Source organism: Lutra lutra, chromosome 5, assembly GCF_902655055.1.
Source record: "Lutra lutra chromosome 5, mLutLut1.2, whole genome shotgun sequence".
NCBI lineage: Eukaryota > Metazoa > Chordata > Mammalia > Carnivora > Mustelidae > Lutra > Lutra lutra.
This window is the reverse complement of record NC_062282.1, coordinates 162,947,680-162,975,087: the sequence shown is the minus strand read 5'-3', so window position 1 is coordinate 162,975,087 and position 27,408 is coordinate 162,947,680. Positions and strand designations below refer to the sequence as shown.

The window sequence follows — 27,408 nt, the reverse complement described above, 5'->3', positions numbered from 1 at the left end:
AGAAGGGGGCCGGGATGGGGCCACGGGCCGGCCTGCTGTATGGGCTAGGGGGCTGGAAAGGGCCCGAGCGAATGAGGAACCCAAACCCTCCACTCTGCTAGCCGGCCTCAGTTTCCCTCTGGAGCAAGAGTGGGCTCTCCCCAGGGCTTCTCTGCTCCAGGCTTTTGCTGCTATGGGATACCCCATCCAGACCCCCTCTGCAGCCTATCCCAGCCCTCCACTCAGAGGGCAGAGCAGGACCACCCAGCCTGGCCCCTCGCCTCTCCAGGGAGTTTACAGCCCCTCCTGCCTCCCTGGAGAGGGAGGAAATGGGCCCCGGTGGGCCTGTTCGCAGGTAGTTGACACAGGAGAGGAATAACCATATTAAAGGCCCGGAGGTCATGGGGCCTCACCCCACCAGGCCCCCCTTGGCTCAGCCCCCTGCAAATCTCACACTCCCAGAACAGCAGCTTTGAAGTCCTGGAAGGGGTGTGACTGGCCCCCTCCTCTGAACACCCACCAGCTCTCCCTCCCCTAGACTCCCACTTTCTGGATCCTGAGGCCTCAGTTTCCTCCCTTTGGCTCCTTGTCCTATGCAGGGCCAGAATGTCCCAGGGTTAGGGACTTCCCAGAACAGCAGGTGCAGGGCCAGCTCTGCGTCCCCAAGCCTGGCGCCGAGGGCTAAGCCCACACTTCCCCCCCAAATACATACCTTGTCCCCAGGCCCTGCATGATGATGACCCCCCAGCCCCTCATCAGAGCCTGGGCTGGACGGGCTTCAAGACCCCACTGGCTGGGTCTTTGCCCCTTGTCTAGGGGCCACGGTCCTACTATGTGGTTTGGTCTGGGAACATGACTCTGTCCTAGGGTCTGGCCTGGGGGACAGGGCCCTGCCCTGGGGTCTGGTCTGAGGATTGTGATTCTGCCCAGGGTCCGGTCTGGGGACATGACTCTGTCCTGGGGTCTGATCTGGGGATCATGAGTCTGTCCTGGGGTCTGGTCTAGGGATCATGACCCTGCCCTGGGATCTGATCTGGGGATATGACTCTGCCTGAGGTCTGGTCTGGAGACATGACTCTGGCGTAGGGGGCACAGCCCTGCCCTGGGGTTTGATCTGGGTATCACGATTCTGCCCTGGGATCTGGTCTGAGGGATGAGACCCTGACCTGGAGTCTGAATGAGAAACAGTCTGTTTTAGGGTCTTTTTGGGGTCTTTTAGCCTGGTAGTGGCCCCACTCCCTCTGCCCTCTGCTACACCATTCTCCCCCACCCCAAGCCTGAGGTTTTCCCTGACCTGCTCAACCCTCTTGCCATCTGTTTCACTGTTGAAACCCCATCTCCCTTCCTGAAACCCTCATGCCACCCCAAGGACAGGGCCTTCTGGGATCTCTGCCTGGTGGTCAGCGCCTTCCTCTTGGAAGCCCCTTGGCCTCTGGCCCCAACCAGGTGCTGCCCCCCCAAGCCGGGTACGCTCAGTGTGGACTGCACCTGACCTCCAAGGACACTGTCCACGGCTGGGGGAGGACGGGATGGTGTCCCTCCCATCTCGCCCTTGTGTTCATAGGCACCAATGGGTAAACTGAGTCCTGTTGGGTGAGGCTGCCCTCCCCAGTATGAGTTTATGAAGGGATGGCCACCCCATTTCCTTCCTCCCTGTCCCTGCCGCTGACAGATGACCCTCCCATCTGACCTGCCCCTCACCTCTCCCGGTGACCTTGGCCCTGGAGGGTTGAATGATGGCAGCCCCTTCACTGCCTTCTGGGTCACCTGGGAAGTCTTCCAGAGGAGGCGAACTTGGGCCGTGGTTTCTAGGGCTCCAGCACCCTGTTCCAGGCCCCTGAGGCCTCCTACACATCTGAGAGTCCGTCCCTGCAGCCCCAGGACCAGGCAGGGTGCCCAGGGCCCCGGGGCAGCCCTGGGAGGGCCCCAGCCAGGGAGCCGCCACCACCCGCCTGGCAGCCGGGACAGGAGCGAGTCAGAAGGTGCTAATTGACGTTTAGCTCTAAGCCAGCACCTCGATCACGTCTCCCTCTCGCTCCCTTTTTTATTTGAGTCTCTGGAGCACACAGTAAACAGTCATTTGCCTCTCGGGGCCCTGCAAATTGGTGTTTATGGTGTGAGGACCAGGACTCATCCACCCAAACACGCCGGCTGGGGGGAGGCCGTAGGAGGGCAGAGACGGGGCAGTCCCACTCTGGGGGTGACTTCCTCCCCCCTACTTTGAAGAAGGAGGCTGCCCATCCAAGCAGGGGACTGGCACTGTGTCCTTCCAGCTGGATTCTTGGCTGCCTGGAGCTGGCTAATATGTGGCACATTGCAGGTAACCTTGGGGGGGCTTCTAGGAGGAGGTGAGACTTCCTCAACAGAGAGGTACCTCCAAAGAGGAGCTCTGAAGTCTTGCCCTGACCCTCCAGCTCCCCAGAGCACCCCTGCTTCCAACCCAGTTCCTGTCCTTTCCCAGGCCAGGCCTCCCCCACCCCTTCAGCCTCCTCCAAGTGCTGAAGGCAAAGTCAGGACTGTGGACACAGACACACCGCCCTCCTCAGACCAGCAGCCATCTGCCCCACGGAAGACAGGAACGTGGGATGGCCCGAGTCTTCATGCAAGAGAGTAAGTAGTGGGATTCAAGGTTTGGGAGACAAGGGCACTTCCCCTCCTGCCTGACCCTCAGCGGAGAGCCAGACACAGAGATATAGGCAAGCCTATGCACAACCCCCAGCACATCTGAGCCCCCTACCCCTCCCACGGTCCATGGGGCCTCCCCCATCCGGTCCACGGGGTCGCCCCCGTCTCTGGTCCACGGGGTTCCTGCTAGACACAGCCCTGCCAGCCCATGCCCTGCAGTGAAGCAAGGCAGGAAGCCTGATCGGTAACCCCATAAATCCCCCTGCCTGGGCGGGGGGTCCTTGAAATTCCCAGGTCTGGACCAGAATCTCAGGAGCTGAGGACATGTGCCAGGCAGCCTTCCTGCTCACACAGCCCAGAGCCAGCACCTCCTCTGCTCTAGAACATTCCATAGCTCCCCAGCGTCCACAGGGTGGAGCGTGTGTTTCAGACTACAGCTGCTGCAGTCTGATCCCTGCCCCACCCCGGAGCTGAAGTGGGTCCTCTGACCCATGGTGGAGAAACTGACACCAGGCAGGGCATGACACCAGGGGCCCTCAGCAGAGTCCTAAGAAAAGCTGAGCCCTTAAGTCATGACCTTGGGTCCCACCTGCAGTGTCCCCCCCACCGCCACCCCCGCCAAGCCTTTCTTCAGCCTTGCCTCCACCGCTCCACCACAGACACCCTTCCTGGCTCCAAGGGCCCAGTTCTCTGCTAACCTCAAGACCCAGCTCCCAACAGATGCCCCCTCCCCAGCCCCAGCCCCAGGCAGGCCATGGCCCAAATGAACCACAGTACTGCCTTGGGGCTTTGCAGAGGGACACCCCCTTATTTGGGGACCAGCAGAGCGTGGCCTCAGCATGAGCTGGCCCTGCCATGATGCTGGGGGTCTCAGGTGCATACACCTACCGGGGAACAGCCCTGTGGCTCCTCCATAAGCCTCCCTAGAAGGTGGCTTTGAGGAAGGATGCCCGAGTCTCAGAAGGACAGCTGTGTTGCAAATAGAGAAACAGGCCTTGTCTGAGCCCCTCAGAGGTAACAGCAAAGTAAGGACAGGTCCGCACACTAGGTCTCTCCTGCCCTAGGAGCCCACCAGGGAGGGGCCGTGTCCAGGGCTCCTGGGGTCCAAGGTCAGGGGTCGGTCTCAGGTAGGATGAAGGGTCAGACTACGTCCTCCAGTGTGGGGACGGGGAAGCCCACCCAGGCTCCCGGACACCCCCGCACGGGCCGCAACAGGTGCCTGACCAGCACCTGAGCCCCTCAGCTCCAAGTCCCCCACCTGGCAGAGTGCTGGGCACCTGCTGGGCCCGCAGCCCCTAGTTCTGCCAGCACTTGCTTGGCAGCTGGCCCTGGAGGGGTGCGGGGGTTAGGGAATCGATGGGGCTTGGGCCCAGCAAGCAGCTTGGACTGACAGGGCACGTGGCCTTCACTAGCACACAGTTCAGCCCTCCAGGGCCTTCACGTCCTCTCCGAGCCACAGGGGTGCAGTCCAGCAGCAGACAGCTGGGAGGGTAACAGGTGTGGTGGGGAGCCGCAGGTGGGCCAGTGTGAGGCAGAGCACCACAGGTGGGGCTGCACAGAGCGCAAGTGGGAGGCCTCAGGCTGGGACACAGGCTCAGGAGGCTCCGACCTGCTCTCTGTCTCTCCCTGTCCCACGGCCTGTCACAGCTGGGTAGAAGGAGCTGAGATGTGTTCCTAAGTCTGGGGCAAGAGGCTCCCCTGGCCTGACCCTCAGCTGTGAGCCGAGCCAGGCCCAGGCCCACTGGTGAGGTGGAGATGGGACATGCTGACTTCCTGTGTCCCCTCCCATGGGGTCCGGGGTCCCTGAGCAGGCCCACGGGTTAAGGGGAGTGGGGCCGAGCCTGGGCTCGGAAAACCCAGCAGGACTTCCCCAGGGCTCCCTCGGCAGCTGTCTGGCTGCAGCTGTGCTCTCCGTCTCCAGGTCTGGTCCACGGTTAGTGCTTCCTTCTGGATTTTTCTCAGCAGTCAAGGAGGGGCGATTTCTCTCCAACCATAAGCAATACCAGGCCTCCTAACAGAGCCCAGATGCCTGCTCGGGCTCCCCCAAGACCCAGCCCAGTGCCACTTGGGGCCTCCAGGCCTGGACCCTGCATGTTGCCTGGGGGCCCAGGCTCTGGGCGTGCAGGCAGGCGGCCATCCTGCGGGCAGCAGCATGATACTCTGACCTTCTGTCCTCTTGTCAGTGGCCAAACAAGGCCAAGTTTGTCATGGACTGGGCCTCCCTCAGCCCATGGTACAGCCTCCCTCTCTGCAGCCAGGCCTTGGAAGGCTTGGTTCCCAGATGCCGACGTCACCAGCTTCTCACCTGGCAGGCCTCAGAGGCCCCCGGTCTCCCTGCGTCTGGCACCCATCGTGGGACACCCAGTCCCCTGAACACACTGGGGGAGCAAGAGCCCTCAGACTCCCCCCACCTCCCAGGAAAGGGGCTCCCCATGTTCGGGGGCACAGCTGGGCCTGCAGGGGAGGGTTGGGGCTGCAGAGGATAGAACAACCCGTCCTGGAGTCAGAAGCAGCATCTGGACCCCTGGCTGGGGTCAGGAGCGAGTAAGGGTCGGCCGGGGTCCCCACCAGCCCTGCCCTCTTGCTGAGGCCGGAAACTCAGGGTCTCAGGGTTTCTTGGAGGGGTGAGCTGTAAGGAGGCAAACCCAGGGGCCCGGGTGGGACAACAGGCGGCATGGGGGTGGGGAGGAGGGGGTGGATGTGATGGCGGGGTGGGGGGGGTGCGCCCTCTGGGGGTCCAGGTGGGGTGTGCGCCCGGGACGCACTGCAGTCGATGCCAGGACACCACGATGCCTTCAGCTGGGATGCCTTCAGCTGGGCTTTTTAATTAACCTCGGCCGCTCCGAAGGGGCCCAATTAAGTGGAGAATGTGGTGGCAGAGTGGGGTCAGGCAGAGGGGCGGGTTTTAATTAAAGCGTGGAGAGTTCCCAGGCCGAACAGGAGGCAGTGGCTGGGGCAGGAGCGCCCCCACCTGACCGCCGCCGGAATGGGGCTCCGGGATCAGGCGGGAGGGGCCGGGGTCTGCCTTCTGCAGCCACGCACAGGGAGGCCCGCCTGCCTTCTGCCCAGCCACCCCGAGGGCCTGAGGCCCTGTCTGCTGTGTGTGGCCCCTCTCGGAGCCTGCTGGCTGCCCCGAAACCCGCCCGGCTCCTGGGTCCTCTGCCCTGGGGAAGCAAACAAGCACTCAGCGAGCATCTACAGCATGACCACTGCAAAGGCCCTGCCTGTCAGTGGGGGACAAAAAGCAAAACAAATAAATGCATCCAGTGTGTCATGTGCAAGGGAAGAGAGCAGAGCTGGGGGCAGACAGAGGCAGGATGGGATGAGCACAGCCCCACGAGGGAGGGAGGGAGATCTCCTGAGGGTGGGCAGCCCGTGCAAAGGCCCTGGGGCAGGAGCCTGGGCAGAGTTGAGGAGCTCTGGGGGCCGAAGTGCGGAGGCCTGTACACTGGAATGAGCTGGGGGGTGTCAGGCGGCAGAGAGCCATGGGCACAGGGAGAGAGAGGCTGTCAGCTTTACCTGGGGCTTTGGACAGGGCCCTGAACCCCATGACCCCCCATTCTACTTGTGGTCTCTGTGCCCTGGCTTTGCAGGAGGGGCAGCACGGGAGACATGTGTGGGTCCCTGAGAGAGTTCATGCGTCCCGACAGGTGCTCCTGAGGCTGCTGCCCACCCCCCACCCCCCTGGGATGGGGTCTGGGAGCCATCTTTCCAGGCACAGTTTTGCAATACCCATGGCAAGAGGTCAGCCACCCTGCAGCTGCTGTGTCAGACCCCACGTGCACAGGCCCAGAGAAGAGAGACGGGCATCCCAAGGGCCCCCACCGTTTCAGCCCTGTGTCCCAGCTGATCGAGGGAAAAAACCTGCCCAAGGTCCTGGGGCGGGCAGTAGCCCAGTCACCACCAGTGTGGGGACTCAGGACAGCAGGCTGTGTCCTCTCCCAGGTTTGGAGACCAGGAGTCTGCCAGCAGCGTGTCGCAGGGCCCTGTTCCCCTGAAGGCATCAGGAGGGTGCCTCCTATCTCTCCCAGCTCCGGGGGGATGGGGCCAGGTGGTCTGGGCCTGTGGCCAGGGATTTCAGAATCCTGAGTGCATTCTGGGCCTCCCAGTAGGCAGGGCCCTCCCTCCCACTGCCCTCTATCTGGGACTTAAATGGGGGAGAAGGACCAGAGACACAGGGCCCAGGCACCAGCCCCCTCCAACCTGGGGAGTGGACCTCAAGAGAACAGCTTCCTCCTGGTGGAGTCTGGGGCTGTACCCCTCCCATGCTCTGTCCCCCAGCCAGACCTGTGGGGTCCTGGCCCCTTCCTCCCTTCCCTCCCCACCACCTCACTGGGTGCCAGGCCCTTCCCAGCCACCCCTCAGGTCTCCCACCCCGGCTGACTGTGTCCAGACAAGACCCTCACCAAACAGGGTCTGCCCCCATTTCCTCCAAGGACAAAAGGAAGGTCTTTCACTAAACAGCACATGCCTCTCCCACCTCAGACCTTCTTCTACACACAAGATAATGGAATCTTAGCTCTAGCTCACTTGGAGCAAGCTTTACCTGATGCCAGCTCCCATGTGCTGAAAACCCACGGCCTCCTCCTGCATGCCTCCGGGATGGGAGCTCCCCCATGCCATCCCAAGACATGCAGCTGCTCGATGCTGAGCTGGCTCCCTGCCCAGCCTGGCTGCACTCCCAGGCCCCAGGCACTCCCGGAGAGCTTGGAAGTCTGGGCTCCTGTGCCCGCCCCACAGGGTGCAGCAGATCTGTGTCCCTGGTGGGACATGGCAAGGTTGGTTTCCAGAGCCCGGAGCTCTGACACGGGCCCTGCTGATGGCCCAGGGACCACTCCCTGGTGTCCCAAACACACCCCAGCTGCAGCAAACAAGGGAGGGCTCTTTTGGAAATGGGAGAGGCCCCTCTCTCCTCCCGGGCCCCCAAGAAGAGAGGCAGGCTTGGGACTTTATTGAAGGTGGGAAGGCAGGGGTGCCAGGAGGTGCCCTGGGGAGGGCCAGAATCATCTGCCCCCCAACAAGGTAATTAAGGAGTGAGGAGGGGAGCTGACCTGTGGACGGTGAGGCCCAGGAGGCCAAGGAAGACCGGTCAGAGGAGTAGGGCTCAACTCTGTGGTCCCCAGTAGGTGAGCCCTGCCTGGCCAGGCCAGTAGGTGTGCCCAGGGTGTCCCTGATTCCTACCTGCCTCCTTTCTCTGGTGGGTCAGTGTGGAGCCACAGAGGCAGTGACCCACAGCTCCCCAGACGGAAACTTCCGTCTGGGGGTGGGGGACAGCACAGGTTCGAGGGCAGCCCAAAGACGCTGCTGCGGGGGAAAGGCTTGGACCTCGGCAGTGGGGTGGGCTGTCCTGGGGTAGGCACAGGTGTGTATCCGTGTCCCAGAGCTCACGGAATCAATGAGCTGCAAATTCAAAAGCTCAGGAGAGGGACGCCAGGGGGGCTCAGTCGATGGAGCGTCTGCCTTGGGCTCAGGTCATAGATTCGGGGTCCTGGGATCGAGTCCCGCGTCAGGGAGCTCACTTCTTCCTCTCCCTCTGCCTGCCGCTCCACCTGCTTGTGCACTCTCTCTCTCTCTCTAAAGAAATACATGAAATCTGGGCGCCTGGGTGGCTCAGTGGGTTAAGCCTCTGCCTTCAGCTCAGGTCATGATCTCAGGGTCCTGGGATTGAGCCCCACATTGGGCTCTCTGCTCAGCAGGGAGCCTGCTTCTCCCTCTCTCTATGCCTTCCCCTCTGTCTAGTTGTGATCTCTCTCTCTCTGTCAAATAAGTAATAAAATCCTAAAAAAAAAAAAAAAAAGAAATACATGAAATCTTAAAAAAAAAAAAAAAAGAGCTCGGGAGAATGCCAGGACTGCATTGTCCACTCGCCATGGCTGGTCCCAGAGAAGCCACTGGTCACTGGGGCGGCCTGTCCTGTCCTTGGACCTCGGTTTCCTCTCCCGTGGAGGAGGAGGGGTGGGCGAGTTCTCAGACCCTAGGACAGGCTGGCTGTCCCCAGCAGAATCGGAGCAAGGACTGGTCTCCCCTGGGACCTGGGCCCAATGGCCAGTGGGGCTGGAGTCCAGGGTGCCAAGCAGACAGGCGCCCTGGCCACTCTCCGTGGGCAAGGATGGACGCTGGGGGTGGGACATGCTCCGGAACTGGGTGGAGGACCGCTCCCCCATCTCTGGGCTGGGTAACCCGGAGCCCCGCCCAGGCAAGGATGCAGCTCTGCCCAGAGTCCCCCCAGCCCTGTTGCCATGGTAACTTTGTGTCATCTGACGCCCACCGGAGGTGCTGTGGCCTTCCTGGGTGTGTCTTGCGAGGCTGTCCCAGAGAGATGAGTGTCTGGCTCTGTAGACTGAGGGAGTCACAGCCCCCAGGCATGTGACTGGCAAGAAAGGCAAAGGGAGAGTGAATGATTCTGTGGTGCTCCGGGACACCTGGCCTTCCTGCGTCTGCAGCCTGCAGACAGCAGATCCTGGGACTTCCCGGTCTCCGGAGCTGTAGGAGCCAGTGCCCGGGACACCCTCATCCCATCTGTGCCTTTCCCTGTCCTCTGGGGAATGCAGACGGATACACCTGCAGAGGGAGCCACTCTAGGTGTGGGGGCCCCCTTGTCCACACAACCCGATGATGGAAACAACTCCCCTGCTGGTTCCCGGCATCCTGCATGCGTTTATCTGGTGGATCTGAATCCTTCTAGCTGCAGACTTGGCCCTTCCCACTAGCCGGGTGGGATTAGCTGTTCAGTCCATCACACACGCCCATTGTTGACTGGGGTGGGGGCCAGCCCAGGCCAGGCAGACCCCAGAGACCCCATCCTAACCACCCTGGGGGATGGGGGCGGGCCTCAGGGCTGACACGGGAGCAGGCAGACTAAGGGCATGGTTCTGAGGAAGGAGGGGGATCTGAGAGCAGCAGGTGTAGGGCCTGCCGTGGGTCTGGGTCTCCACCCCAACACACTGGCGGACTGGGCCCTGCCTCACAACGAGGTTGAATTAGTGCCTCCAATAAATGACGCACGGTTCCAAGAGGAACCCAGCCAGTTCTCCAAAGCTGAGACACTTCCTGGGCACATGACGTCAGGGGTGACAGGTGACCTCAGGGGTGACGGCTGTCTCACAGCTCCACAGGATGATAAGAGGTGCCCAGGGCCATCAGAACGCCCCGGACCGAGCACCTCCAAGTGCGTCCCTCCTGCTGACTGCATTCCACTCACACCCCCAAAGGCTGGGTGCCACAGACAGGAAGCACTTTCCAGAAGGACCCATGGGCATGTCTGCTCCAGGGGGATGAGGCAGTGATGGGCTGATGCCCTCCCCAAGTGCACCCATGTGGAGAGCAGAAACTGTCCACTGGCTGCTGCAGCAGCTACAGTGGGGCATGGAAGGGAGGTTTCTGTTGTCCCCAGAATCATAGGTCCTGCACACACCACTCTTTGGGAATGAGGCCGAGTGCACACAGAATGCAGAAAATGCTATCTGTCGGGCAAAGGCGCGCTTCTCGGTGCTCCCATGCCATACCTGCTGACCCCGGGGCACCCTGTTGGCTGCTTCATCCTCAGGCATGAGGCAAGGCTGACAGCCAGGCGGGGAATGCCCTTGCCCTGCGGAGCTGGCCTGCCAGGGAGGACTGCAGTGCCCACATGGGGGAGGCAGGGGCCCCCGCCCCCAGACAGAGGGAGCAAAGTGCCCGGCTGGGAACATTTCCAGCCCATCAGCAATGAGAAGGAGCCCCACAAGCTGGGCTGGGGTGAGGAGGACACAGTAACGGTGCAGGGAGAGAGGCTGATATAAGATGGCGAAACTGAGGCAGGTGCCAGTATGGGGAGAACGGGGATGTTCAAAGGGCCGAGGTAACACAGGCCTCTCCATGTGTGACACGGGGCTGTGGCCCACATTCTGCCTCTCAGCTGCCTTGCGGACATGGGCCAGCCCTTCCCCTGCCAACCGTGGGACTCTGGCAGAGTCGAGGCCTGGCTGGCTCCTGGCCCAGGCCCAGAACAAGAGGCAGGGCAGCCCTTGGGTGGGGCAGGGAACAAGGTGTGAGTGTGAGGGCTGGGCCCCTGTCCTCAAACTGGCCGTAATTCTCACCGCCTGGGTATGGCCCCTGGAGGGCCATACAGGATCGGGGGCCTCTGGGGGTGGGCCTGCCAGAGAAGGGAGCTGAGCAGAGGGAGATGTAGGGCCCCACCTGTCTGGATAGAAATTTGTCTCGGGTCCCCTCTGGGAACCACACTGTCCCAGGAAGGTTTAGAGGGGATGAAACTTCCGGCCAGGAGGTGCTGGCCATTGAGAGCCTTAGCTAAGTGGTCACCTGGAGGAACCCAAGACAGCAGCTGGAGGCCGCAAAGTACCAGCATCCTGGGGACAGGGTGGGGCTGGCGGAAGAGTGAAGGTCTGGCAAGTGGCTTGCTAGAGGCCAAGTTCCAAGGGCCTCCATCCCAGCCTCCAGGCCTCCCCAGAGCATGCCTAGCCACCGTGAACAATGCCAGGGGCCATGTGCAGAGCGGGAGACCCGCAGGGAGGGAGTAGCTCCTCCCCCCACAACCCCTACACCCCCTACACCCCCTCTCCTGCCTGTGCCCCTTTGCTCCAGCCGGCCCTTCAGTTCCTTCTTGTCCAGCATCCTTGCGTCTGACCTGGCCTTCAGCCTGGGAACCGCTGAAGGAGAGGAGCTTGACCCCAAGCCCCCACCAGGCCACCAGGCCCCCTACTGGAGGTCAGGCTGGAGGTGAGAGTCTGGGCCGGAGGCCTCTAGACAGCTCACCTTGCCCTCTCCTGGCAGAAGCTGGACAGGCGCCATCTTCATCTTCTATCCCCAGGGTGTCCCGTTCCCAACCCCAGGGAAGAGGGGGAGGGAGCCCAGGTGAGCACCTGGGTCTCAGTTTCCCCAGGGAACCACCAGGCACGTCCTTGCTCCCACGGATCCTTCCCCTGATGTGCCCCATACCTGTCCATCCTGGGCTGAGATGCCCCCTACCCCCAGGAAGGACAGGATCAAGAGGAAGGTAAATTCCTTTAGCTAGGGACAGGTACACAGGAATTATTTTTTTCATACACTCCTTCCTGCCTCTATTTTCTCATACTTTTTTAAATTTCAAAGAAAGCTTCTGAAGACAGAGTGACCATTTGCAGATTGGGGATTGACTCTCGCGGGTGGGGAGCCAGCACCTCTGGAAGCTTCTGTGCCCCTCCCTGGAGATACAGACCCTGGAGGGCACTTTGCAGGAGCATGTGCTATACACTTAGGGCAGGAGAGACCCCAAGCAGGCCCACGGAGGTGGGCTGGGAGCTGGAAGGGAGGAGGGCCTTGGGGGCAGATGCTGGGGTACAGACCACCAGCTGGTTTGTAAGTGGTGAGACCTGGGGGAAGCTGGGACTGCAAGGTGGGCCCACGGGGCTGTGACCCTGGATCACAGGGTCAAGCGACCACCAGCCTCTCCGAAGATGAGGCTGGAGGAGGGCCTGAGGACTGGCAGCTGCTCAGATCCCAGCTGCCCCAGGAAAGGGAGGGGGCCCTGCCCACAGGGAGCAGGAGGGCACAGGAGGGGGCTGGGCAGGACTTCACTGCCAGGCAGGCCCCTGGGCCCAGGGCATGGCCTTGCTTTGTGCCCCCTACAACACACGGGTTTGGACAGCCCCTCCAGCAGTCTCAAAAAAACTTCTCGGGTGTGGGACCCCTCAAAGCAGCACGACAGTGGGGGGACGGAGACCAGGTGGCAGAAAGGAGGGGGGGTCCAGGTTGGCAGGAGGCCAGAGTAAGGTCCTACGTGGGGTCCTCAGCCAAGCCCTGAGCCTGGAAACTGTGGAGAGGGGACTCGTCCGTGTCTCCCTTCCGATCAGCCCAGGGAGGCTTCAAGGAGGAGGGGGCTCCTCCTTCCAGTTCGCCAGATTTGGGGCTTACGGCGACCCCGGGGGTAGCGCTTGTCCCCCGCCCAGCAGGGCTCCTGCTCGGCCTGTGCTACTGGATGGCCACGTGCTCCCCCGGGGCGGGCGGGAGGAGGCTCCTCCGGCGGGCCAGGGGCGGCGTGGTGGTCACAATTTCCACGCCTGGGGTGGGCGCCCGTAGAGACCGACCGCGGCCCGCTGGCCAGGGAGAGGACAGGCACCGTCTCCCCAGCCGCCGCGCCCACGCCCGCCTCAGTACCCCCATCTGCAACATGGGCAGGCGGGTCCACCACCGCGCGTGCCAGGAGAAGCGCGGCGCAGGCGCACTCCGTTTCGGGAGGGGCACGCGGGCGCGCACGCGCGCAGCGGCGGGAGGGCGCGGCCCGGGGCGGGGCGGAGACTTGGTCCCGTGTGCCCGCCCCCAGCCCGGAGTCTGCGCGTGCGCCCTGCGGAGGGGAGTAGGCGGGGCCGCAGGCGCGTCCGCCCCGTTCCCCAGCGTCCCCCGCGGCAGCAGGCACTGACGTGGCCGCCGTCAGAGCCGCCATCTTGTGGGAGCAAAACCAACGCCTGGCTCGGAGCAGTAGCCTCGCCGCGGCAGCCGAGGGTGAGGCGGCGGGCCGGGAGCCATGGGCCGGGGTCGGGGCGGCGGGCGGCGGGGACAGGTCCGGGCCGCCGAGGCTCTGCCCACCGCGGCGGCGTTGGGTCGGTGAGGCCGCGCCGGGCGGGGGCCGACGGGAGGCTGGGCCGGGGAGGCCCGAGGCCGGGCCGGGCTGGGGAACTAGGCGGGGCGGGCGAGGCGAGGTCTGGGCGGGTGGAGGGTCGAGGGGCGGTGGGCGCTAGGGCTCGGCCGGGGGTCGAGGATTGGCTGGGGGTCAAGGGGAGGCCCCGCCGAGGCGGGGGAGGGGACCGGCCGGGCTTGGGCTAGGCGGGGGCCGGGGGAGGGTTGAGTGGAGTCAGGGCCCGGGGCTGGGGTCGGCGGCGGCGCCGGCCCCTGAATCTCCCCCTCCCCCCCCGCGGCCTCGCGCCCCCAGCGCCGCCGGGGTGGACGCGCGGAAGTCCGGGCCGGGCCGTGGGCTCCCGCCTCGGGGTCTCCGGCACCCGCGGCCCGGGACGCCGCCAAGGTCACGCGATGGCCGCGGTGGGATCCCCGTTCCGTGGGCCGGGGTCCCGGGTTCGGAGTGGGAGCAGCCGTGGGCGCGGGAGGTGGCGGCGCGGGGCTCGGAGGAAAGCCGCTGCGGTCGGGCTCGCTTCCTGAGCGCCATCGGCACGGAGCGCACCCTTCCTTCCTCGTTGAGGGGGGTCTGGTTCCTGGAGGACTGTCTGCACGGGTTCGAGGACTTGTTGCACCGTCGGGCGGGCAAGCGGGCGGGGCGGGTGAGACGGGAGCTGGACGAGTGCGGCGTGCGGGTCTCGGCGGTACCGGGGCTCGGCGCAGTTCACGCCGCGCTCTGCGCGCCTCCCATTTCCTCAGCGCCGGGCAGCCGCCTTCCGTGCCGCCGCGGACTCGCACGGGAAGGGGGTTCTGCACGGGAGGGGTGCGGAGCCGGGCGGTCCCGGAAGTCACCGCGGCCCGGCGGCTGCTGGTGTCCCTGCGGTCGGCTGTAGTTCCCGTTTCACAGCCAACAGTCAGCGCTCCGCGCTTCTGTGTGCCCGCTGTCTGCGCCTGCGGCGCTCCGAGGCTGCGGGACCCGCCATTCTCCCTACCGCTCCCCGCATGTGCCCCTTGCGGAGCCCGTGCCGCGTGAGCGGTGTCCAGGTGAGGGTCATCACACGACTGGCGGTGAGTTTGCGCGCCCCGCCTTCCTGCAAAGGCTCGGTCTTGTCCGCTGGCCTCCTGGGTTGTCTTCAGGACGCCTGGGAAATTCGACCCGGTCGTCTGTCTCCAGGTGCGGCCAGTCCTCACCGGCAGGTGTCCACACCTACCGCATCCAGGGACTTAGGTCATGCTGGTTCCCTTGCTTTCTCTTCTCCAAGGTTAGGAGCACCCCTGGTGTGCTGAGCTGAAGCTCCCAGGCTGGGACAGGCTTGCACTTCCAGGAGGGCACAGTCTGCTCCTGCTGGCTTCAGGGACACCGGGTGCGGCCTCTGCAGCCTAGACTCTCTCCAGCGCCTGGCAGCCGCATCTGGGACCTGGCACCGTCTCCGAGCAGTGTAGGAAGTGTTGGAGTAAGTTGAGTCCATTTTCCACAGATTCTTCCAAAAGAGGGGAATTTTAGTCTGCTTTTGGGATCTGCTTTGCTGTTCCTGTCTGCATAGAATGAGGTGCTTGGTTGGCGCCTTATGGGTGTGGGGGATGTTCAGTCTTTCAGAAACACTTTGGACCCGGTCATGGATCCGTTGTAACTGCCTTGTGGGAAGGAGAGGATGGCTTTGGGAATGGGGGTGAGAGAGGGTGCTGGATGGAGTATATGAGTGTGTGGGGGGGGGGTCAAGTCCAGAGTGTGAGTGTGCAGGGGTGGGGGGCGAGTCCAGGGTGTGAGTGTGCCGGGGGGGGGGGGGGGCGAGTTCAGAGTGTTTAAGTGGGGGGGGGCGAGTTCACGGTGTGGGTGTGCGGGGGGGAGTGAGTCCAGAGTGTGCGTGGGGGGGAGGGGGCGAGCCCAGATTGTGAGTGTGCGTGGAGGGAGGGGGGCGAGTCCAGAGTGTGAGTGTGTGTGTTGGGGGGGGCAAGTCCAGGGCGTGAGTGTGTGTGTTTGGAGGGGGCCAGTTTATGGTGTGGGTGTGTGTGGGAGGGAGGCAAGTCCAGAGTGTGAGTGCATGGGGGGTTGAGTCCAGGGTGTGAATGTGAGGGTTGGAGAGGCGAGTCCAGACTATGAGCGTATGTGTGGGGAGGGGGCAAGTCCAGAGTGTGTGTGGGGGGGAAGGGGCGAGTCCAGGGTGGGAGTGAACGTGGAGGGGATGGAGCGAATCCTCAGTGTGGGTGTGCGTGTGGAGGGGGCTCGAGTCCCAAATGTGAGTGTGTATGGGGGGGTGAGTCCAGGGTGTGAGTGATTGTTGGGGGCGTGGGGGGTGAGTCCCGGGTGGGGATGATGGTGGTTTGGGAGGGTTAACTGTAGAGTAGCCACAGGCAGGGGGAGTGCAGAGTTGGGGACTGGGTTCCCCAGTCACAGGTGCCGCCCTCTGCTGAGCACAGTGTCCCTCAGTGCCTGTTGTGGTGATCACCGGGAAGTCTGTGCGGCCTAGGTGGACCCTATCTGCTAGAGCGTGCCACCCCTGTGGCTGTTCTGAAGGTGGGCGAGGACACCTCTGCCAGCTGAGAGGAAAGGTCACACAAACGCTTCAAAGCTCCTTCTCTCTGGGCGTCTGTCAGGCCATCCCCTGCCGTTCTGCCTCCCCAGCCTCCTTGAGTGAGCTGGCTGGCTGGCAGATGCAGGGATGCACGTCCCTCTGCCGGGTGCCTCCAGGCCCTGGTGTCCCGGTCCCCGCCCGCCCTGGCCATGGGAGCTTGGTGGCCTGTCAGCAGCCAACAGCTCTGACCAGAGGAGAAGCCAGAAGAGCATTGAAGGCGGGGAGACTTTACCAGCAAGGGGGATTGTGTGTAGGAGGCCATCGTTTCTGTATGTTCTCAAAGCCCCGCAGGTGACCACAAGTGTATGGCCTGAACTCGTGGGAGCCCGGGTTACCCCCCCCCCCACCGCCACCACGTTTTGAGGAATTGGGAGTGGCAACGCTGATGAGTGTCAGGTCGGAATGTAGGAAGTTTCGGTCCTCAGGTACGTGAGCAAGCTAGAAGGAATTCCAGAAGGCACGTCGTGTGGAGAACACAACAGGTCTTGGATTTGGTCTCACATGCGGAGTCATCTGTGTGGTGCTGGTGCGGGAGCCAGACAGGAATCTGGGCGGTTAGAGCTCTCCGGCACCTCCTGGTGTGCAGTCGTAAGTGCCATCAGGTCAGCCTCAGCGCACACGGCAAGGAAATGATTTCAAGATTGTGTCCAGTCTCATTTGGGAGGGGTGTGAATGAAGACAGCTCACGGGGCCAGTGTTCAGATCGCAGGGTTCAAAACAAAGGCCGTCCTAAAAATTGCCGCCAACTGTTCCCTGTGAATTTTCCTGTCATCGTTTGGTGAGCACGGGGTTGCTCATGAACTGAATCTGTCGATTTATGTTTAAAATGCTTTGTATTCTGGTGAGTTGGGTGGTGAGACTGTTGAAGATGATGAGAACATCGAGCATGTCTTTGTCAAAGCTACGGAAGACGTGCTAATTCTGGGGAGAGGGGAGAGAATGTATTTCGTCCCAGGTGCCTGCACCTGGGAGCACGTTCTTGACCGTGGGACGTCGCTGAGAGCTGCAAGCTTGCTGGAGTCACTGGCCGGGTGTCTGCAGCCCTGGCCACCTCCTTGGACTGTCGGGCCAGTTAGATTGGCCCAGCACGAAGTCCTTGTCAGCTTGGTGGGTTGTCCCTGACCAACACGCTCTTAGGAAAAGCCCATTTGTCGACACGTGTGTATGTAATCCCTCTGGGCCTTGGTAGATGGGCTCTTCGGGTTTTCCTCTGCTCCCTGACAGGTGGTCTCGTGGGTGCCCAGGGAAATGAGCCATGGGGTATGCCCATGGGCACAGTGCAAGGTTGGGTAGCTGTGTGGTGCCCTGGCTGTGGGCAGAGCAGGCATGTGGCTGGGGAGAGACTTGGGCACAGTGCTTCCAGTATCTGAGCGGAGATGGAAAGGAGCAGGGTCCTGTGGGTCCGATCCCGGGTGGGGCAGCACCTGGGGGCAGCCATAGGCACAGAGGCCCCCGGCACAAGCGCATCTGGTGGTGGGGGGGCCGCCTGCAAGCCAGTGGGCCTAGCCCCAGAAGGGGTATTTCAGGAATCTCTGTGACTGGGAAGAGCAGGTTCTTGGGACCTCGTGGAATGGACAGATGTCAACTTCCTGAATGTCACTGTGTTCTGTGTACGGAAACAGCCCTCGTCATTGCCGTGGTGGTTTTCATAGATCACATTTCTCAGGAACAGCGCTCCCTTGTAGGCAAGGGAGGTGGTGGTTTGTTTTCGGAGAACCATAGCGGGCGTCGTTCTCTGTCTGCGGGAGAGACGGAGCAGCCCCATGGCCCCAGCCAGCTCGGTTCCCGTGCCCCTGCCATGGCGTGCTCTTACAGCAGCGCCTGGAGTCTGTGGTGTAGTTGCACCCGTGTGACGATGACTCACTGTCCCGTGGTCCCCAGGACGCGACAGACGAAGCAGCAGGGTGGGATTTCATCTTCCAAGACATATGTGGCTTGTGCCGGCTGCCATCTCGAGATGGTGGCATGGTGCGCTGCAGCCGCAGGGTGCCAGCCCTGACCTCTGTGAGGACCCCAGCTTGGCATCTGCCTTGCCCAGCAGGCCACAGGCCCCTTGCTGGTGGATGGAAGCCAGAGGGGTGATGAGGTTCCCCGGGGCCAGGGCCCAGGGGTGTCCGTAGGGGTGTGCTTTTCAGAGGGAGAGGTGAAGGCAGTTGCTGGAAGCAGGTGGATTAGGGGATGAGTGGGGACACAGAGCGTTGGTGGGTGTTTGTGGGGTTTGGGCCTAAGGCAGTAGGAGGAGGTCAGGGGTTCAGTGTGGGGGACAGTAGGAGAAGAGTCTGGGGGGCGGATGTCCTGTGGAGGGGGTAGTGCTAGAGTGGGAGGATGGAGTATGCAGGCAGTTGGCCTGCGGAGGGCCTCCAAACAGAGGATGGCACAGGCAGGCATGTCAGCAGGGGTCCTCAGCACCCGGCTGTCCCGGGTCCCACGTGTGGCCAGAGGCAGGAAGAGGTGGTGGATAGGTGGGCAGACATGAGAAGTCCCCATAAGGACAGTGAGCTCTGGGACAGGACCAGTGTGGGAAGGGTCCTGAGCCCTTGTACCTGTGAGTGCTCTGGGCTGGGCTGGCAGAGGTGGCTGCCCAGAGGCCACGGAGGGGGCCAAACTGCTGGGGGTTGGAGCAGAGGTGCTGAACCTCCACTGACTGGGATTTTCTGTGTCCTCAGGAAGGCCATTGCTTACAGAAAGGTGAGGCTGCAAGTTCTGAATTCTGTTTTCAGTAATGGTCTCTTGAAGTCCCTTGAAGACAGACACCAAGGTTGAGGATTGGCCTAACCACCCCTCCCCCTGCCATCATGCCCTGTGCTGAGAGAGCCTCAGGGGTCTCTTGGCCGCTCCAGGTGGATGTGCAGGGGGGACTCGGGGGGGTCTCCCGGCCACTCCAGGTGGATGTGCAGGAGAGACTGGCACTCCCAGAGCTTGCGGCTGCAGTTCCCTCTCTTCTGGAGGGTGTGGAGGGACCTATCAGGGCTCTGGCCCACCCCATGCCTGCGTGCTGGGCTCAGTGGCCGCTCTGGGAAGGTACAGGAGCAGGTACAGCAGCCTCAGGACGTTGGTGGGGACCTGACTGTGAAAGACACCTTTGAGAGTCTGCTTACCGTTGAGGTAGAGTCAGAGGGCATGTGTGGCACTCTCTCACTCCTATTCCATTGTGGAGACTCTTTGTCCAGCCTTGTTCTTGTGCACCTGCTCCTTCTGTGAGCGTAATGACCTTCAGCTTGGTCTGTGGTCAGTGCAGCTGGGGACCGTGCATCTCATGCGTCCTTGTTCTCCAGTTGGAGGCAACGTGACCTGTGTTCTGTGCCCTCCCGTGTGTGTTGTGTACATTGAACTGCAGGCTGGCTGGTCATTGGCACACAGTTGGCTGAGGTGTTTTGAGGGTAGTTGGGTTGGAAAGTGCTAAGCAGAACCTGAAGACTCTGTTTTGGTCTTTGTGGCTGGTGGTGAGGAGCATTACGTGCAGTGGGGCTGTTTCCACCTGTGCCTTGTGAGGCAGTGGCTAGGGACTCTGGGGCGTGCTTGTTCCTGCAACAGCTGTACGGACAGCGAGAGCTACTTGTGGCTGTGGCAGAGCGTGACACTCACTGGTTGTGCCTTGAGTCAGACCTGCCAGGTGATGCCCTGCTCCTCTAGCTCTCAAGAGACAGGGTGTGGAGTGAGGGGCTGGCCTCCTGGGCCTGGGGTACCTCCCCCTCCCTCATGTTGGTGTCGGGGTTGGCCCTCGTGCCTTGCTGGGAAAGCCCGGTGGGCCACCCCCAGCGGGCCCTCCTTGAACTTGGCCTGAGGGTGCAGAGCAGGACAGTCTGGGCCACCGTGTGTAGTGGCAGAGGGGGAAGTGGGTGGATGGCGCTCAGAGGCTGTCCTGGGACCTGGGGTGCAGTGTGATGACTGGCAGACAGGCCTGGAGTGTGTTTGAGATGCCTGGGAGAGGAGACTGCCCACATCCTCCTCACGGGAAGGTCAGCTGCAGGTGTGGGACATGAAGGATGTGGTGGTCATTTTGCAAGATGCCCCGACCTGAGGACCCCTGTGCTGGGTACTTGGAAGTCATAGTGCGTGTCCATCAGGTGTATGGCGCTGGGAGGGAAACGGCCAGTCCGTTGAGTGTGCCAGGCTGAATGTTCTCCCCATGATTGTGTCAACACAGCTGTGCCAGGACTGTGCAGTGCATATGCCTAGCACAGGGACAACATGGAGGAGGAGCCCAGGCCATAGACTGGTGCGCTGGGCTTGCCGGTGGGGACAGCTCGAGGCTGTGTCTGCTGGCGTGTGGACAGCCGCCTGCGGCAGATTCTTGGTGGTCCATGGTGAGATTCTGCGTGTCGGGGTGAGTTGGGCTTCTGAGTGACGGACAGCCTGTGCTCCGGGGTCACTGCTGGAGCACAGTTGCTGTTGATGAACCCCGTAAAAAACAGCCCCTGTGCCTAGCAGCTCTGTGGGGAAGTCTGTGCTGTGTTCATGTTTCTCCCGTGAGGCACTAGGACCGACTGGTGGCAGAGCTGCACGTTTACCTCAAGGTACTTGACTCTGACAGAGCTGGAAAGGGGAAACGCCCCCATGTCCCTCAGGTTTCCATTCAAGTGGGGGTTCGTCCCTCTGAACTCGCCCTGCACAGCACAGGGTGGAACCGGACCCTTGAACCTTTGCCCCTAGGTCATGTGTTCCTCTCCTGCCGTACTCCAGGTGGGGTGTCGTCATGCTAGTGATGGTGAGCCGTGCAGGTGCTATTGGCAACCCTGCTGGAGACTGTCCAGGCAGCCACCTCCTGTGGCTTGGCTCACTCTGACCCCTCCCAGGCCTCTCAGGGGGGCCGCCACAGGTACAGGTGCAGGCCACAGTGCCAGCTCTCCGGCAGCTGCGCTGTTCATGGGATATTCGTGTCGTGGAACACCGCGTTTTTATCTCACTGGACTGGCCTCCCCAGGGAGGCCCCTTTGTGGGCCTGGGCCTCTGGCCATTAGACCTTTGCATTCGAGAACGTAGGTCGCCTGTTTTTTGCTTTACCTTGTTCCTGGTCCTTCCCACAGAGCTGTGGGACTGGTGCCAGCTCCTGGGCAGGAGAGAACCCTTGGGAGCAAGGCCACGTTTTCATTGCACGCGGGTGCAGAGGATCGTCGCAGGAAACTAGAAAGACAGGTTTGGACATGAGTTGAAGGGACTCAGGCTGCAGCAGGTGTGGCCTGGCACCTTGGCCGAGTGTCCTGCACAGTAGACCCTGTTCTGAGAGGATCAGCATGGGATCATCCTGGCCATTGATGCAGACCTTTTGCAAAAACGGTAGATGGTGCTGAGGACGGGCCAGGAGCAACCAGGGTCCCTGGACCAGGTGCGTGGCAGGTACAGAGGTGTCTAGAGGTGTTGTGGAGACCAACTGCTATGTGCAGTGGCATCTTCAACCCCAGACTTCATGCTCATCCCCAGCTCCTGGGGGCTCTCGGATTTGGTAATGAAGGTGCAGCACAGCCCAGCCAGCCAGGGGTTGTGTGTGGGCAGGTTTGCCCTGAGGTGGTCCTTCTGCCCACATGGGGGCTGGGGAGGGTCACCCCCGAATCCTTTGGTTTTTGTGTCGAGTTGTAAGAACAGGATGCGATAGTGCTAAAGCAGGTAGAAGTCGCAGTCCCCCTCCTGCCTCCCAGACATGGCCCCTGTCCTGGCTCTGCCATGGCTGTATTTCATGGTGAGTGTGCTACTGTTCATCAGTGTGTCTGCTCTGGGGCATAGGGGTCTCCCCTTGACGCCCAGATCTCCCTAGCTGCAACAGCAGTGGTAGCAGGACTGAGCCAGCTGGTGACTGGCTGATGGTTCCCCACAGGAAAAATGACAGTGTTCTCTTTTCGTTGGTTGGTACCTGTCACCAGTTTTCCCCAGCTGCCCTCGGATGGCCCAGCCCCCCATTCCAGTCATGCACGTGGCATGTACCCCTTCTCTGGAAGTCTGCCTCTGTGCCTCCTCTCCTCCAGGGTTGCGGGAGGCAGTCTCCCCTGTGGCCACCTTGCTGAGAAGGTGTGCATTTCTGGCCTTCCATCCTTCTGCCCCTCCCCTGAACTGCTGTCTGGGCTGGGAGTAGAACTACAGGTTGGAAGCACTGCTGTGTCACTTGAATAAAGCACTTGGACCCTTGGTGTCCCCATGTACTCCTGTTTCCGTGCTTGTATGCCAGGCTCTTTCAGTCTGGAGGTTTCTGCTCTCCTGAGCTGCAACATTGAAGGGTTTCTTCCCCAGAATTCTCTGCGTGCTTTGGTTTTTGGAGCAGTTTCTGGCTGCCCTAGAATGGAGGGGAAGGAACAGGGAGCTCCGCGCTCCGGTCCCCATCACCCCCCACCTGATGGACCCACACTGACACTCCCATCAGCTGGAGGCCCTCCTTTCCACAGGGGTTCACTGTCCATGGTGTGTGTGTTGTGGACATGGACAAGTGTGGAAGGACGTGTGCCTGTGCCTGCAGGGTCACCCAGACTGATGGTCTTACAGCCCCGAGCCCTCCTAGGCTCCCTCATGTCTCCTGGTGCCCACTAAGGGGTATGTCTCCCATCTTCACAGTCCCGCCTTCTCCAGAACACTGCCTGCACTTGGAATCATAGGGCGAGTGGCGTGCTTGGATGGGCTTCTTTCCCCCAGGGGCACACGACCCCGCTCCCACCTTCGTCTTCTGGTGGTGGGGAGCTTGTTTCTTTGCAGCGCTGGCAGCGGGGTGGTCTGAGTGGAGCACAGTTTGTGCAGGCAGGTGGTGTCCTTCTGAAGGACAGCCTGGGGGCTTCTGACTAGGGCATTGTGGGTAAAGCTACTGTAAATGCCCAGGTACAGGACGCAGTGTGGACGCAGCCGCAGCTCCTTTGTTATGTGAGGAGAGTGTCTGGTTTTGTAGGACACAGCCACCTGCGAGGTATCCTAAGCAGCTGGTGGTGTCAGTGTTGTGGGTTTGGGCCTTGGTAGTAGGTGCGTCGTGGGCAGCTCGTTCTGATTTGGATTTCTTGGAGGAGATTTTTTCATGTGCTCATTTGCCATCTGTGATCTTCCTCAGGGAAATGTCTGGTCTTTGGCTCATCTTACAGTACTTTTTCTTCTTGGCCTTTTTTTTTTTTTTTTTTTTTTTTTAAGAGGAGAGGGAGGAAGGGAGAGAGAATCTTAAGCAGGCTCCATGCCCAGCTCAGAGCCCCATCCCACAACTGTGAGACCAAGACCTGAGCTGAGACCAAGAGTCAGATGCTTAACCTCTGGAGCCACCTGGAGCCGTTTCCCCCACAGCCATTTTGCAGTTCTTAAATACAATTGAAATTTGTTTGTTCCTGAGTTGTTATTGGCCTTCTGGGTATTTCTTCAATGACAGCCTTTAATCTTGCACTAACTTTTTTGCAGTCCGGTTTATCTGCTCATTGTCTTGACGGTGTCGTGACCAGAGTGGAAGTTTGTAGCTGTGTGTTTCATGGGTCATGCCTCTGGTGTTGTATCTAAAAAGACATCGCCATGCGTGGGTAGATGTGGGCCTTCGAAATTGCTCCCCATCCTTATTTATTGTTGTGTGTGTGTGTCTTATTCTGGCTCTCAGGTGGCCATGGACCTGTCCTTGCATCGTGGCACCAGATCCCCCACCTTGGTGCCTGGGGATGGTGGGGTTGTTTGTTTTTTCCTTTTAAGTAGTCTTCTGTCTTGCTTCCCCCCTTCCCCCTGCTGGAGGCGTCTTAAAGGGAGCTAGGGTATAAACAACAGTGGTGGGTACTGCAGATACAGGCAGCCATAGGTTCTAGCCTGGAGGCCTGCAGGTATCTGTGCCCATCCACGGGTTAGTGTGCCAGCCTGTCCAGCACGCTGTGTCCTTGTGTCCAGCATGGTACACGCCCACACCTGCCCACCTGGATGCAGGCAGCAGAGCCCAGGTTCCATTGCTCCAGGAAGGTCCCTTCCCTGCAGAGCTGAGGAAGAACACAAGGTTAGACCCCCAAGCACACTTGGCCTTGGCTTCCAGAACTCATCACCCCCTTTTTCTTTTTGGTTTTGGGGGTTGGGCATCTCTTCATTAGTGATTTTGGCAGAACTGACATTGAAAGTGTGTTTCTCAGAGAATTTTTCATTCTCTGCATTTATGAGGAAAATGCGCTGTCTGCAAAAAAAAGAAATGTTACAGTAAAGAATATTTTAGATTTTAATGTTTTGAATAGGTAGTATTGTTCACCCCCAAAAGCATAAAAACATGTCAGAGATGCACTGAAGCGGGGTGCCCAGGTGGCTCAGTCGGTGGAGCGAGCCACTCTTGACCTCAGGGTTGTAAGTTCGGGCCCCATGTTGGGTGTAGACGTGACTTAAAATCTTTAACAACACCCGGAAAAGGGGGCACGGAAGCCAGTATGAAGGCCTCTGCCTGGCATGCCCGGGGCCACTGGAGCATCAAGCCACCAAGTAAAACAGGAATGTCCCGCCTTGTCAATTCTCAGGGACGGTGCTGACGGGCTGCTATGGCCAGGGTGTGTTGGCTGCCAACGTGGCGGAAGTGGGAATGTGCGTGTGCTCACTCTGTGCTCACTGGTGACCACACCCCCTGAGCCTGTCCTCCAGGGGCAGTGGGCTGGGCCTGCATCTTCTCCGTTCTCCAAGGCCTGGGGAGCTCCTGACCACTCCTGGGGACAGGTGTGGCTGGCAGGCCTCCCTCCTGGCCTCAGGAGCACTTGGCCGGTGCCTGCTGTGGACCAGCTGGTTTTCTGTCCACACAGACCCTCCTCTCTGTCTGAGGGCTGTCCCACACCCTGCTGCTTGACTTCCGCCAGGTGTCAAAAACCTGGATTCCTGGGCAGTCTGCCTTTGAGTGAGTGATCATCTCTCCCAAGTCCGTGTGTGGAAAGGACACTGCTGAAGAGTGAAAGGACCATCCTGTGCCCTGAGGGTGGGGGGTGGGGAGCTGTGGGTGGCACTTCGGGCCCAGGTTTCTGCTCTGAATTGAGGGGACCCTGCTGCAGCCTAGGGGCTGCCTCCTCACTGGGGTGGAAGGGCCTGCCGGACAGGCTTCTCCTCAGACTTCATGGCTGATGTGCTGCCCGAGAGCCCAGATGGGGTCTGGTTCCAAGTTCTGCGTGGGGGTGAGTGCTAAGATCTCAGCACGTCGGGGACAGTTGGCTGTGGCCTGTGTCCCTGCTGGGATGGGTGTTGTGGAGGATCTCGCTTTCATGTCAGGACGCTCTGTATCCCCTTGCCACGTGGCCCGTGTCATTGAGCCCACATGGGCCTTGCAGCCTCCAGTGCTGGTCACCCTGTCCTGAGATCCCCAGATGCTCCCTTCCAGGGGAAGGACTCCGTTTCTGCTGCTTGGGAGCCTGGTTTCCTCTGCCTGGGCCCTGTGAGCTTTGAGGGATCAGGCCTGTGCATCGGCAGGAGCTGGAGGAAGGGCCCCATGCTGCTCCCGCACACGGCAGGCAGGGACCCGGGGACTGCTGTCTCTACAGGTTTCTCTGGCCAGTGTTCCTCCCGCACGCCTACAGCATGGGAAATATCTTCGCCAACCTCTTCAAGGGCCTTTTTGGCAAAAAAGAGATGCGCATTCTCATGGTGGGGCTGGACGCAGCAGGGAAGACCACCATCCTCTACAAGCTGAAGCTGGGCGAGATCGTGACTACCATCCCCACCATAGGTGAGGGGAGCGTGCCAAGGGGCCGGGGCGGGGCCGGGGCGGGGCTGGGGCGGGGTGGAGGGGCCTGGGGAAGGCTCAGCTGGATCCCACTCACCCAGGCTTCAACGTGGAAACTGTGGAGTACAAGAACATCAGCTTCACCGTGTGGGACGTGGGTGGCCAGGACAAGATCCGGCCGCTGTGGCGCCACTACTTCCAGAACACGCAGGGTGAGCGGGCGTGCTGCAGCCGGCGGAGGGGGTTGGGGTGCCCTAGCTGCCTGTCCTGACGCCCACGGCTCCGCAGGTCTCATCTTTGTGGTGGACAGCAATGACAGAGAGCGCGTCAACGAGGCCCGGGAGGAGCTCATGAGGATGCTGGCAGAGGACGAGCTCAGGGACGCCGTCCTGCTAGTGTTCGCCAACAAGCAGGTGCGTGCGCATGCGCGCATGCTCAGCGGGTGGGTGTGGGGCTCACGGGCGCACAGGGGTCCTTGCAAGTGCTGACCTATGTCCCCCGGGCCTCTCCCACCAGGACCTCCCCAACGCCATGAACGCGGCGGAGATCACAGACAAGCTGGGGCTGCATTCCCTGCGCCACAGGAACTGGTACATTCAGGCCACCTGTGCCACCAGCGGGGATGGGCTCTATGAGGGACTGGACTGGCTGTCCAATCAGCTCCGGAACCAGAAGTGAGCCGCGCCCCCCGCCCCATTCCCTCCTCCACCCTGCTTTACTCTCATGTGGTGTGAGTGCCAGAAGCTGTCTCCATGGTCGGTCACAGTGTGCTTCCCCATGCTGTAAATGTGCAGACGCAGCCTGCAGCCGGGTTCTTATTTAATGTAAATAGTTGTTGTTCCCAACGAGGCAGTTTCTGGTACTCCTATGCAATAGTACTCAGCTTTTTTTATTGTAAACAGAGAATCAACCCACTGTTAATACTGAGAAGGGGTTTTAGGCACACGGGGCCTCCAGGAGTCGCTGTGTCCGACCAACCTGGCACACCTCCTCGGGCGTTTGATCTGTGTTGAGATTCATTTGGGTGGTGGGTTTTTAACCCGAACTCAGTGCATTTTTAAAATAGTTACAAAGACAAGATAAGGAGAACACTTGAACCTACAGAAGGGAGAATCGTGCCCAGTGTTGGTTCTGCAGCAGTGGCCAGAGTCCAGTCCACCAGGGGTCTGTTTCCCGCTGGGAACGTGCGATGGGGCAGAACCAGCCACGGTCCATTCTGCATGGTCACCGTAGGGTCCCTGTGATTCGCTGTCTTGGGTCATCCCAAATCCCTTAGCGTTTCTGCTTGCTCGTGCTTCCCAGCTGCCCAGGAGACAGGCTGGCAGCTGCGGCCAGCGCTCACGGACCCCGGGGCGGGGGTGGGGGGGACCCTGGCTTTCCCTTGGGTCTGCGTGGCACTCTGGCTTGCTCTGGGCGGCCTGGGGTCTCACCAGCAGGAGTGCAGGCGGGCGGGCCGGTCACCCTAGAGCCTCAGCCCCTGGAGCCCCCGTCTACATGTGCTTTCACTCCCTCAGCCTGCAAGGGTCAGATTTGCCATCGAAACGACGACCTCTACTGTTTTCTTTTGTATTTTGATAAACACTGAAGAAGCTGGAGCTGTTAAACTTTATCTTGGGGAAATCCTCAGAACTGGTTTATTTGGTGTCGTGGAACCTCTTACTGCTTTCAATACACGATTAGTAATCAACTGTTTTGTATACCTGTTTTCAGTTTTCATTTCGACAAACAAGCACTGTAATTATAGCAACTAGAATAAAACGTCTTAACTATTTTGTGGTTTTCCAGTGCTTGGATGCCAGCGGCCCATGGCACGGGTCCTTAGCCAGGGACCAGGACCGTGCAGCTGACTGGAAGTTCCCACTGGCCGTGTCCTGTCCTGGTCCATCCTGGCAGTGCCAGGCTGTGGGCTGTGCTCAAGGCCAGCTGGAGGGGTTCTGTGTGCGGGCTGCCTGCTCTTCCCCATGCCCATCCTCCCTGGTGCACACCTGCTTGCAAACAGGCACACACCCTAGTTGGCCTGTTCCTGAGCCCCTT

At 60.9% G+C, this 27,408-nt stretch overlaps 1 protein-coding gene across 4 annotated transcripts; it reads left to right on the top strand.

Moving 5' to 3' along the window:
• Positions 1-12,925: 12,925 nt before the first annotated feature.
• Positions 12,926-27,145, top strand: ARF1 (ADP ribosylation factor 1). Of its 4 annotated transcripts, none has more exons than XM_047729042.1 (6): positions 13,003-13,080; positions 14,363-14,450; positions 25,193-25,377; positions 25,476-25,586; positions 25,663-25,787; positions 25,891-27,145. In XM_047729042.1, exons 3-6 carry the CDS (start codon positions 25,230-25,232, stop codon positions 26,050-26,052), a joined length of 546 nt encoding a protein of 181 aa, XP_047584998.1. In that variant the 5' UTR covers positions 13,003-13,080; positions 14,363-14,450; positions 25,193-25,229; the 3' UTR covers positions 26,053-27,145. The 4 variants fall into 4 exon arrangements, with proteins under 4 accessions (XP_047584996.1, XP_047584998.1, XP_047584997.1 ...); XM_047729041.1 differs by lacking the exon at positions 14,363-14,450 and adding an exon at positions 24,467-24,558 and having other exon boundaries at positions 13,035-13,080; XM_047729040.1 differs by lacking the exon at positions 14,363-14,450 and having other exon boundaries at positions 12,926-13,080.
• The last annotated feature ends 263 nt before the right edge of the window (positions 27,146-27,408 follow it).

Coding starts and splice junctions, on each gene's coding strand:
- ARF1 (XM_047729040.1), top strand. CDS start 25,230: ATGGGAAATATCTTCGCCAACCTCTTCAAGGGCCTTTTTGGCAAAAAA. Junction 25,587..25,662: donor CTACTTCCAGAACACGCAGG/GTGAGCGGGCGT, acceptor ACGGCTCCGCAG/GTCTCATCTTTGTGGTGGAC. Junction 25,788..25,890: donor TAGTGTTCGCCAACAAGCAG/GTGCGTGCGCAT, acceptor CTCTCCCACCAG/GACCTCCCCAACGCCATGAA.